This window comes from Opisthocomus hoazin, chromosome 6 (assembly GCF_030867145.1).
Source record: "Opisthocomus hoazin isolate bOpiHoa1 chromosome 6, bOpiHoa1.hap1, whole genome shotgun sequence".
NCBI lineage: Eukaryota > Metazoa > Chordata > Aves > Opisthocomiformes > Opisthocomidae > Opisthocomus > Opisthocomus hoazin.
In genome coordinates this window covers 21,052,974-21,065,748 of record NC_134419.1, presented here as the reverse complement: position 1 = coordinate 21,065,748, position 12,775 = coordinate 21,052,974, and the positions used below count along the sequence as shown (strand labels likewise).

Genomic DNA, 12,775 nt, shown 5'->3' with positions numbered 1-12,775 from the left:
GTGCACAGGAAAGAGACACCTTTGGTCTGATCAATACTAAACTTTTCCACAAGTGCCAACAGGTTCCCAAAACAACAAATACAGGACCTTTGCTTTAGTACAGACATCCTCAAAAGTTCAAGCTAAAGATAAAATCTGGAATTTAAAGTGTTCAAGAGAAAGAACAAAAAAGGACATACTACACTCAACAGTAAGACAAAAACACAAAAAATGTGAAGTTCTGTGAAGTCTGCATTTGCTTACCTTAAAATTACAGGTCACATATTCAGTGCTAATTATACTAGTTTGGCTGGTGAGGGTTTTTTATTGCTGTTTTGGGACTTGGGGCGCAGGGAGTGTGTGCGCACATGGGCCATAGGAAAGTCCTGACCAATCAATAATGAAATCATCTTTCAGTACAAAGAGTATTGCCTATCAGGAATTTGAGCTTAAATAAATAAACAAGGTCAAGCAATTAAAGAAATCAACTTCACAGCTTTTACTGGCACATTTGCACGTATGCTGCAACTCTGTTTCAAAAGCTACTGAGCACTGAGTAAGTATTCTAAGCAACTATGGTAACACACAATGTGGTATACTGACCGTTCAATGTTGCACAGTCTAAAACCAGTGCACTTCCCTTTGCCCCTTAAAATATGTGAAAATACTACAGTTAAAGTGAAGTGCTACTGAAGCGGAATGAATTACCATGACACAGTCATGCAGACAGAAAATAACAACAGCCACATTTCATTTCTCCCATCCTGAGGGGGTTTTTTTGTGTTTCTTTTTTTTCTTTTTTAAAGTTTCTTAATCTACAGAAAGATATATTGTTCAGGCATCCAGAGCATTAACACTTAGTTCATCCACATGCCCATGCCTAACTGTAGAAAAATGTAAATTATAATCTATTATTAAATTATTATACTTTCCAATCACATGTGCTGTACTTCTTCAAATCTTTCCAATTACTATTAATTGTAATCAATCTGCAAACTTCAGAAGTAAATTAGCAATGTTTGGCATCATTAATGTTAACTAATAATCAATTTTACTTAATATGCCATCAAAAACAGCACATCTATGTTTATTCCCCAAGTTAAACACAGCACTTGAAATATTATTAGCTTGTATGCCTCAGTGCTAAGTATTCTGTAAATACAATGAATTACCTCCCAAAGTCACTGCTAACATTCCCTGCTAAAACAAGATCAAGATTAATAGTATTGTTTAAGCTCTAGCAGTTTGCTGAGCTCAGTTGTAAAAAGATTTTTGAAATGTTTTTACTGATTGAACTTAAACACACAGATGTGAACAATGAAACTGGAGGCCGCTATAGCAAAAAAACCTGCCAATTCTTCCGCTTCAATCCTTTGTCTTTAACAAGCCAATTTTCATAAAACTTACATCAACATCTTTCACTTTTTATCTACATGCCTTCATTTTTGTGTGTGTGTGTGTGTATTTCAGCAATACAGTTCACGGCATGAGTATCTTCATATATATAGCTGTTCTTAAAACTTCCATTAAGCAGTATTCCACCTGAAAAGAAAAATCCTCACAAGAAGTTCAACATTAAAGCAACCCATCACAGAAGAAACGCATTTTCTAGTTCTTAAAGAGACTTTTTTTTTCCTTAGATTTAAAAGCTGCAGAATAAGCAACTGCAGTTACGTACTTACTGAACATGCAGCACTGAAAGGTGAAAACAGTTACTTTATACAATCATTTAGAATGCGCATAACTGAAGTCTTTAAAATGTCCAGAGTCAAAAGCACTTTTTAAATATCCTGTCTTCAGCTCTGATTCCTCAGAATCCAGCTACCAAACCATATCTTATTTTCCCTAAACTGTCTTTCTACTCACTGTCAGCTGTGGATCAACATGAAAAAAATTCACAGATTTTTATGAGAGTGTTACGCTCTCCAAAAAGACTAGAACCAAGAAAGACTATGACAGAAAATAAGAATGGACTTCAACAACACTTCCAGAAAAGCTGAAGGAAAACATTAGTAGTAGTTCAAGCAGTAGCAGAAGGTCTGTAGTTCTGACAATATAACTTCAACATATTAGTGTCAGATGGAGTTAAAAAGCTCTAACATCAAAGAGAGAACTCTTAGAATAGCTTAGGTATTTGCTGAGCAGGAACCTTACAAGCTGTCCTCCCTTGCAACAAATTCTGATCTACTAGATGGGATTCTTCCCTCAATGTTTACAGAATGATGTTCTGCCATACTGCTCATAAACTAATGAATGAAAAAAATATTCTTGTATATTTAAATATAAATGCCTAACTGAAATGAAATTCCACAACAGTAAGGTCAGTAATCAAATTATGTCCAAAACAGGAGATACAAGGGTTCAGAATTAAAAAGAACTCACATGGAAGTCATGCTCAATTATCCAAGTCTAACTTTCTTTTAAAGCTGTTCTTTTCAAAAGGCACACTAAGTACTTAAGACAGTAACATGACTTGTAGTAAATGCTAATATAGCACACTGTCAATTTCTTTTCATCTATAAAGTCTTGAAGATGGATACTGATGACAAAGCTGTTCAGAAAACGCTCAAGGATCAGGCCTTGTACTTTGAACAATGTCGTTTGGATAAGAGTCCAACACACTAGCATTTACCTTAATTCCATATTGTTTATCAAATTAGCAGTGGTTCAAATAATCAGTAAGAATGCAAACCAAACGTTTGTCGAAGAATTTTGCAAGTTTCTTTCACAAAAAAATAGGGAGGGATTCATATGTAAGACTCCCTATAGGGCACGGAAAGCATGCATCTTTCATGCCTTTATCTTGACTAAGAAAGAGAATTAGAGCAAGAGCATTCACAAAAGCATTTAAGTACTACAATATTCTAACTGAACGGCAGCTGAATGCAAAAAAACCCTAATGGAATTGTTACCACGATAAAGGGGCAGGATGATCATATTTAAAAACCTCATCTTCAGTCTTGCCCCTAAAGACACAGCCCCCAGTTCTATGAAAAACACCTACTTCCATGAAAAGGTCATTTCTTTTTACTACTTACACAATTTGATTTAGGTTAAGATTTCTATAGCAGAGATTTAGAAAGAAATGAGACTGTGATTCACAAGTTTTTGGTTTCAATTTAGGCCTGCTAGGGCACTGCTAGTGACAACTGTTTTGATGATTGTGTATGCTTTTAGCAATAAGGCTCAGAGGATTATAAAGACAAACTGTCTCCTTCTTCTATTCATCTTGGTATCTGTTTGGAAAAATATCATGGGATCAGATGTTGAAAATACCATGGTCAAAAAGAGAATACGTTTCTATGTACTCCAGAAAACAATGACCAGGTCTCATAAAATCATGACACTTCCAAACTCTAAGAATGAAAGGTCAAGAACAAGTTTTAGTTTTAAGAGTTACAGAGTAGGCAGATTTCTACAGCATGTGTCCTTCTTAAACCAAAGGACTCAGGGGGTGGAGGGCAAAGTCACAATGTTCAAGCCATCCCCATCTGACTGGGGATTAAGAGTGGCTGATCAGAGCAGGGACAAATATTCCTCAGCTGTGTCCCAAGCTGAGAAGCAAAAGACCAACAACCTTAAAGGTGGGCATGGACATGGCAGATCCTCTTGCACCCCTCCAGGGAAACCAGCATGCTCAAGTTCCTCCCTGAAATGTCTGTACACCAATGCATGCAGCATGGGCAGTAAGCAGGAAGAATGAGAGATCTGTGTGCGGTCGCAGGGTCACGATATCATTGCAATTCCAGAGACATGGTGCGACAGCTCACATGACTGGCATGCTGTCATGGATGGCTACAGACTCTTTAGGAAAGACAGGCTAACAAGGAGAGGTGGTGGAGTTGCTCTGTATGTGAAAGAGCAACTGGAATGTATTGAGCTCTGCCTGGAGCGGATGAAGAACGAGTCAAGGGTTAGAATTGAGTGACAGGCTCATATGGGTGACATTATTGTGGGTGTACACTACAGGCCACCTGACCAGGAGGAGGAAGTAGATGAGGCCTTCTACAGGCAGCTGCAAGTAGCCTCACAGTCACAGGCCATGGTTGTCATGAGGGACTTCAACCACCCTGATTTCAACTGGGAAGACCACACAGCCAGGCACATGCAGTCCTGGAGGTTCCTACAGAGCATCGATGATAATTTTCTGATGCAAATGGTGGAGGAACCAACAAGGAGAGGCGCTGTGCTGGACCTTGTACTAATGAACAAAGAGGGACTGGCTGAGGATGTGAAGGTTGGAGGAAGCCTCGGCAGCAGAGACCATGAAATGGTGGAGTTCAGGATCGTGGGTGGAGGAAGCAGAGCAATAAGTAAGATCAAAACCCTAGACTTCAGGAGAGCTAACTTTGGCCTCTTCAAGGAGCTACTTGGAGGAATCCCGTGGGTCAGGGCTCTAGAAGGCAGGGGGTCCAAGAGTGCTGGTCCCTGTTTAAACATCACTTCCTCCATGCTCAGGATCGGTGCATCCCCCTGAGAAAGAAATCTAGAAAAGGAGGCAGGAGACCCACATGGATGAGCAAGGAGCTTCTAGCAGAACTCAGGTGGAAGAGAAAGGTCCATGGAACGTGGAAAGAGGGACAGGCCACTTGGGAGGAGTACAGGAATGTTGTCCAAGCATGCAGGGATGCAATGAGGAAGGCTAAGGTCCACCTGGAATTGAATCTGGCAAGGGATGTCAAGGACAACAAGAAAAGCTTCTTCATCAGCAGCAAACAGAAGACTAGGGATAATGTGGGGCCGCTGCTGAACGAGGTGGGTGTCCTGGTGACAGAGAATGCAGAGAAGGCAGAGTTACTCAATGCCTTCTTTGCTTCAGTCTTTAGTGCTAAGGCCAGCCCTCAGGAATCCCAGGGCCTGGAGGTAACAGGGGAAACCCACAGAGAGGATGACCTTCCCTTGGTCAAGGAGGACTGCGTGAGGGATCGGTTAAGCAATCTGGATGCCCACAAATCCATGGGCCCCGATGGAATGCACCCACAAGTGCTGAGGGAGCTGGCGGATGTCACTGCTGAGCCACTCTCCATCATCTTTGAAAGTTCCTGGAGGACAGGAGAGGTGCCCAAGGACTGCAGAAAAGCCAGTGTCACTCCAATCTTCAAAAAGGGCAAGAAGGAGGACCCAGGGAACTACAAGTCAGTCAGCTTTACCTCCATCCCTGGAAAGATCACGGAGTAGCTCATTCTGGATGTCATCATCAAGCAAGTGGAGGAAAAGAAGCTTATCAGGAGTAGTCAAAATGGATTCACCAAGGGGAATCCTGCTTGACCTTTCCGATAGCTTTCTACGCTGGCATGACCGGCTGGATAGATGAGGGGAGAGCAGTGGATGTTGTCTACCTCGACTTCAGCAAGGCTTTTGACACTGTTTCCCATAACATCCTCCTAGGGAAGCTCAGGAAGCGTGGCCTGCATGAGTGGTCAGTGAAGTGGATAGAGAATTGTCTGAACGAGAGAGCTCAGAGGGTTGTCATCAGCGGTGCTGAGTCTAGTTGGAGGCCTGTAACTAGTGGTGTCCCTCAGGGGTCAGTACTGGGCCCTGTCTTGTTTAACTTCTTCATCAATGACCTGGATGAAGAGTTAGAGTGCACCCTCAGCATGTTTGCTGATGACACAAAACTGGGAGGAGGAGTGATGGATACATCAGAGGGCTGTGCTGCCGTTCAGCGAGACCTGGACAGGCTGGAGAGTTGGGCAAAGAGGAACCTGATGAAATTCAGCAAGGGCAAGTGCAGGGTCCTGCACCTGGGGAGGAACAACCCCATGCATCAGTACAGGCTTGGGGTGGACCTGCTGGAGAGCAGCTCTGCGGAGAGGGACCTGGGAGTGCTGGTGGACGACAGGTTGACCATGAGCCAGCAGTGTGCCCTGGCTGCCAAGAAGGCCAATGGGATCCTGGGATGCATTAAGAAGAGTGTGGCCAGCAGGTCGAGGGAGGTTCTCCTCCCCCTCTACTCTGCCCTAGTGAGGCCCCTTCTGGAGTACTCTGTCCAGTTCTGGGCTCCCCACTTCAAGAAAGATGAGGAGCTACTGAAGAGAGTCCAGTGGAGGGCTATGAGGATGATGAGGGGACTGGAACATCTCTCCTATGAGGAGAGGCTGAGGGAGCTGGGCTTGTTCAGCCTGGAGAAGGCTGAGAGGGGACCTTATAAATGCTTATAAATATCTTAAGGGTGGGTGTCAAGAGGATGGGACCAGACTTCTTTCAGCGGTGCCCAGCAACAGGACAAGGGGCAATGGGCACAAACTGAAGCATAGGAAGTTCCACCTGAACACAAGGAAGAACTTCTTCCCTCTGAGGGTGACGGAGCACTGGAACAGGTTGCCCAGCGAGGTTGTGGATTCTCCTTCTCTGGAGATATTCAAGATCTGCCTGGACGCAGTCCTGTGTACCTTGCTCTAGGTGAACCTGCTTCAGCAGGAGGGTTGGACTAGATGACCCACAGAGGTCCCTTCCAACCCCTAACATTCTGTGATTCTGTAATCAATGATTACAGATTCTCTTAAGCCCTAGAAAATCTGAGTAAGATTCATCACTACCATGCCTTGGCTACAGCAAAAAAGCCAAAGTTTTAAATTCTTCCAAGGAGAACTGTAACAACAGAACTGAAGCAAAAGCAATACATTAATTCAGACATAAAGAATACTTGAAACCTTTTTGGCTTCAGGGGATGAGTACAGAAAAATTAATATATGGGATTTGTGTTTCAGATCTAGTTACTTCTGAGTCTACTATCTGAACTCGTAATCTGTGCAAGTCTGGAAAAGTATTACCAGACTCACGATAAACAAGACAGCTATGGGAGCATATACTCAAAAATCACACTGACATGTGGATTTAGCCTTCTCTACAGGGTTTTTTTATGTTATTGAATAACGGCAGGCAGGAAGAGAAATTTGAACGTAATTCCAAGAAAATCCTTAAAAACAAACAAAAGAAAAGAAACCAAACTAGCCCGCTTTACACCGACCTCTACAGAGAATGGCTTGAATTATAATACTGCATTCAGATGGGGGTTCTTCTTTGTTTGGTGTTCTTTTTCTACCAACCTTCCTTATATATTACACAATTAATATAAGACTTCTATAAAGGCAACTGATACTACCGGAAGCAGACGACTGTTGCTTGTTAACGACATCATTTCTGAGAAGTCATTTACAGTTCTGCATGCCTACAGACATACCAAGAGGTCTTACTTGCACAAAATGTAAAGAATCAATTCATTTGAAAACTCTTTCCTAATTGCTTATTCTTTGGTTTAAAAAAAAAAAAAGAGCAAAAAAACAAACAAAAACAAAACAAAAGAATAGCCACCCCGAACTACCAAACCCCAAACCCTAAATCGCCTTAAAAAGGGGGAGAAACAAAAGCAAGGTGGGGAGGGGAATCGCATTTGTCAAATATATCAAACTCCCACTTCCCCATAATGGCATCAAAGCACTTTTTTTTCCATTTTATGAGCTTTTTGAGGAGAAAATAATTTCTATTTAAAGTTTGAGGCTTCTCAGACAAGTTTCTGTATTTTTTCTTCTGAAAATTCAATTATAACTCTTGTCTTTTTTTTTCTTTTTACTTTAGCTTCTAATTTTTTTCCTCTGATAAACTACCTTGCATTTAGTTCTCCTGAACTAAAAGTTTCTCTGAAAACATATTCCATATTTGGTAACATTCAAGACTTTCTCTTAGTAACAGTGCCCTCCCTCCCTCTCCCACTGTCCAGATCCAAACTTGCACACACACAATGCAAACTTGTTTTCATTCTAGTTTCTCATTTAAGCAAAGCAAAGCGCTGAAGCATTGATATCCAGGACTACAGAGACACTAAAAAAATGAAAACAAGAGCAGTGACCTCTTTCAGAACCAGAAGGAAGTAAGAAAAGAAGGGGAGATAAACAAATGTTCTGGGGTTCTAAAATGGCTATGAATGCACTATATTGCATTTCTGATCTATTCCAGAGAAGTATTATCTCTTCACCTTTGCTTATAGAACTGCCAATGGAAGTGGTGGTTCTCTCTTCTGCTGCCACACTCCTCCACCCCACATTACGCTAGATCCAGCAACTGTGCAGCCACATGACTGATCAGTAAGCTGCTCCAAGAGAAAATGACACTTTTTGGCACTACAGTTTAATGCTGGATTAGCTCATTCAGCAAGTGTATGAGCACTCCAACACAGAGAGTGGAGCAGAAACATGGGGGGGGGGGGCGGGGAGCAGTTCTGTTTATGCTAAGGATGTAGGATGAGAAATCACAGAACTACCCATTCTGGCAACAGCTGCCACCACAGCATGCTAGATGTACCTTAAATTGCACCCTGAATCCCAATCTTTTACTGCTAGATTGAAAGGAAAGAGTCTGCTACTAATAGCAGCTCAGCACATAAATACAGAAAAGTTGATCAGGCACATTAAAGCAGTAAACCAGGCAACTAACTTGGAAAGCCCAACAACACTCTGATGTCAAACCAATTTCTCCACATCTCCAAAGAAAGCAGCAAAAACACACGCACGGAGGCTGTGGGGGAAGCCAGACCTCTGAAGTGAGACCTCCGAGGGAACTCAATACACATTCACAATACAGAAGCATTAATTGCAACAGAAGGCATTCTCCTACGTGTAATTTAATGAAAAGCCTTTCTATGTAGCATCATCACAAACTTGACTAAAGAACAACCACGCTCACTTTGCACTGACATTCTGAGATTCTACCGCGGTGATCTCACACTGAAGGAGCAAAGTGAAGTTTCCTGGTTTATCAGTCTAAATGAGAACACAGCAAAATTCTGTTTTCTTGAATCCATACTATCTTATGAAACTGGCACAGCATACTTCCCTGTAATGCCCAGACTTGCAAAGGTCTATGTGTGAAAAAGCTGATGTCATACAGGAGTTTAGCTGTTTACCTTTGCTTGGTAGTTGTGATTCCTTACTTTGAAGGCAGCTGTACAAGTGTAATTTTTCATCCCATCACCCACCAACAATTTAGTGTACAGACATCTGAAAGCTGCCTCTTGTTTGATGGAATTATTCTCAAATACCCAAGGTTTGTGAGTATATGTAACATCACTACAGTCTAATGCATGCCAACAGTTTATTCCTCTATATCAAAACGGATTCTCATTTCAAGTGTTCTCCCCTTGTAAACAGGAAATGAGTCCAAATATAAATGATAGATTTCTCCTTTGAAAGGGCATCACTTACCAGTAACTACCATGCTGCTCATGTTAGAGTTCGGGCTATTGAGTACACTGCCTGAAAGAAGTTCGTCAGATCCTCTCTAAAAAGAAAGAGACAGTAAGAGATTTTTTTTCCTCTATTTTGTGATTTTTTTTTTTAAAGATGATATTCATAATGTCAGTTTGACAGGGAAAACCTTTAGAAGAACTTAGGCAAGCCTAACCAAACCTATTCAGATTTGGCAGACTTCCTCTTTTCATATAAGTGCAACTTGAAATCTAAGTAAAGCAGTCTATTTACATGGCAATCTTTGAAATGAGAGCAGCTCAAGCACAGCTGTTTCACCCACCACTGAAATGTAGCCACCTTCAGACACAATGAGAAAACTGCTGAACAATCATTCTGTCCAGCATTTCAAATTAAAATATTATATTTAGTCTATTTCAATAACATTTAAATTAACTTATTTTAATATATGTATATGTTGAATTATTATATCTAGATGAAAGTACAAGGGAAATCTATACAAACAGAAATAACGGAGCTTAGCTCAATTCTAACACCCCTATTTAAAAAGGAAAAAAAAAAGACTTGTATTCATAGGAAATGATCAATTTTTATTTTGGGGACATCCATTTGTCCTGCAAAACACAATTTAGGGCAGGGAATTACATCTTCATTGTAATTATTAAAACATGACAAATATCAATTAAATGGTCTTTTTGAAAATTACTTGAAAGTGGGCTGCAAAAATCAGAGGATGGTTTATACTGAAAATAACAAGATAATCTTTTCCTCTCAAATTATTTGCAAGATGGGACTGACACAGCTGAAGAGGCTGCTGCTTCTTCTCAGACCTTTTTTTTTTTTCTTCTTTTACCCCCCCAACCCCCTCCATCCCTCAAGAATTCATCTCTCAAAGAGCCCTCAAAATATTTAGGTGAATATTTAAAAGGGAATAAACCTGACATAAAGATTAACTTCTTATTGGTTCTTTCCCCACTTCAAAAGTATTTCCCCAGTACCCTTAACTCTAATTTAGGTCACTGCTAAAATGGAAACGAGGAAAGAAAACAGTTACTATCCACCTTTACAAAAATAAATGTTTTTAATTCTGTTGTGGACACTACAGTAGAATCTCAAGAATAGTTAGTAAACGTGTTTTACAGGGCACCTCAATACTGCATACTGAATTAACCTGAGGATATCACCTTCCTAGGCAGCATAGTTGCAAGATGCATGAAATTAAACCTTTACCAGTTTATCACAGTGCACTGTACATGCGTCCATACACAGAACAGGACGTTAAAGTCTGTTTAATCCACACCTGAAATCCAGAAGCTCTTTAAAAAAGTATCTATGTGTATGCACACATAGAACCCTTGAACTTTACTTAGTTTGCAACATCAGCTCTGAAGAGTCTTTGTACAGTTTATTGAATACTCTAAGCTCTTCAGGGTACATAGCAATCAGCAAAGCTGTGCCTACCAAATCAACAACAAATTTCCTTTGAGTAATGTCTAGTACCAAGATTAGGTAGGACCATGAGAAGGACCACATCTTATCTTTTTCAATGTAAGAGAAGATCTCTAATCAGATATAACCAAGGAAAACTTTGACAAAACTAAGAAATAAATTACAGAAGTTATGGAAACTTTCTGTTACTCAAACTACATTGCTTTCTACTGTAGATACAACACACTAACCCAGGCACTCAGTATAACTTGAAACATAAACATTTGTTCTTTCTCTTTAATGTTCTATTTTTCTAACGTAATATTTACATGGGTAGAATATTGCAAAGTTCAAGATTACTAGCAGTATTAGCTCACTCAGTGATAACTACAGTTATTTCTGCTCGCAGCTATGCACCTAGCCTTGTCTGGTAGCCCTTGTCTAGAGCCTGGACAGCTCGAGTGAACAGGCGGAAGCAGCAGCAGAGACTGAATCAGTTCGTAGTCAAGCATTTTAGCGTAATTCCTAAGGAGCAACTTTTTTTCCTTACTATGCCAGGCATTAATTTGAAATAGTACAGCAGTTACTATGCAAACAGTTGAAGCAGTACCAAATCAATGTTCTTCCCAAAACGTGCATGAACTTTACAGTTCTGAACTATCTCAAATTTGAGTTGTGTTCAGCTTCAAAAACTTACTTACATCAGCAACTGCTGACTAGCAGAACACAAGAGTGATTACATAAACTTCTGGTTCCTAGCAAACCGGGCTTTCAAAAAGCTGTTAATTTCTTAATCCACAGTAGAAAAAAAACCAAAAGAAGCACAAATTACTCAATAGAGTGCATATTCAGTTGCTGTATTTGTGTTTCAGAAACAGTTAAAAGAGTTTTCATTTTGAAACATACCATTTTGCATTTCATGAATACATTCAGAGTCAATCACAAGATTTTGTCATTACACTTGAAAAAGTTTTAGCAGTTTTGTTTCAGAAGAACAAGTAAATGTGAATTCCTTATACTGTCATTTATCATAAATTCTACACTTATTTTATTCTCATAAATCAGTGTTCACAAGTCTGATTCACAGACATACAGGTCCACATGTGGAATGCTCTTCCAGTTCACCATGAAGTCACAAACATAGAGCAAACCTCTGCTAACTCACTCCCATACACACTTGCCAAGCTTTTGGTAAAAGACAAAGACATCTCTTACTCTGTGAGTTGCCCTCTTATTAGACATCCACGGTTATTTTTCCTTATCGGTTCTTAAGCAACCCAGGCACCTCTGCACTTCATTCAGTATGTAACTTTAACACCAGCTATGCAGCAAAAGACACATGATGTACTTGGACACAGAGTGGTTAAATTACAAAATCAAAAGCAGTAACTGCCTGGTAATTGTCATTTACTTCAAAAGGGTTATCTTAAGATGACAGCTGTTTAGTAAAGCAATTTAACACAAGCATCTCAAGTAAGCCAATGCATACTCTTAGACTGGCACTATGTGACACATGCACCTCCTGAATTACAGCATAGACAAAAATACTTACTTTACTTACATTTATTCAGCAGAGATAAGGCTTTATTCATGTGGTTTGGGGTGCTTGGCTTTGTTTTTATGTGCCTCTTCTTTTAAAGGGTGCTAAGCCATAAAGGACCAGCATCTTGCTCTTCATCACTCAGCTATCTCACACACGAATTTCAGAATTATAACCCATTTCCCAGGCATCTTGAACATTTGCTAGCCTTATTCTCAAGCACGTCAGTTCTGCTAGTCAAATCATGCAAAGCAAAGAAACCTTAAACTAATTTAGGTAAATTCTATCCAACGTTTTGGAGATAAGGAAATTAAACTCAGATCTCTGAAGAATAGAAAATCGGATCCAATGAGGAATAGAAGATCCAAGAACAATGTTCACTTAACTCTTTTCCCCATGTGTGCAAACTGCTATGTTCTAAAGAATCAAAGCAAATTTGAGATTCTGTAACAAGACGAAAGATCACAAACACACAAATCACAGAAATGTCCAAAACTAAGTTAAAACAATGAACAAAACAAATCACAATTAATTTATTTTGTCTTAGACCATAAAGGAAAGTTCCTATAATAGCAACACGATAGAGACAAACTGAATACCCGTTTTAGCAGGAGGGAAGGAGATC

General features: G+C 40.1%; 1 protein-coding gene across 5 annotated transcripts in view; it reads right to left on the bottom strand.

Annotated features, from left to right (window-relative positions):
- Nucleotides 1–12,775, bottom strand: part of PTBP2 (polypyrimidine tract binding protein 2) — a 56,726-nt gene that overhangs the window by 33,237 nt on the left and 10,714 nt on the right. For 4 of the 5 annotated variants that reach the window (XM_075424982.1, XM_075424978.1, XM_075424979.1 and 1 more), the window contains exon 3: nt 9,180–9,255. The exons of the other annotated variant lie outside the window; for it this stretch is intronic. In XM_075424982.1, coding sequence (XP_075281097.1) covers nt 9,180–9,255 — 76 coding nt within the window. The remainder of the gene's footprint in view (nt 1–9,179; nt 9,256–12,775) is intronic. 5 annotated transcript variants of the gene reach the window in all.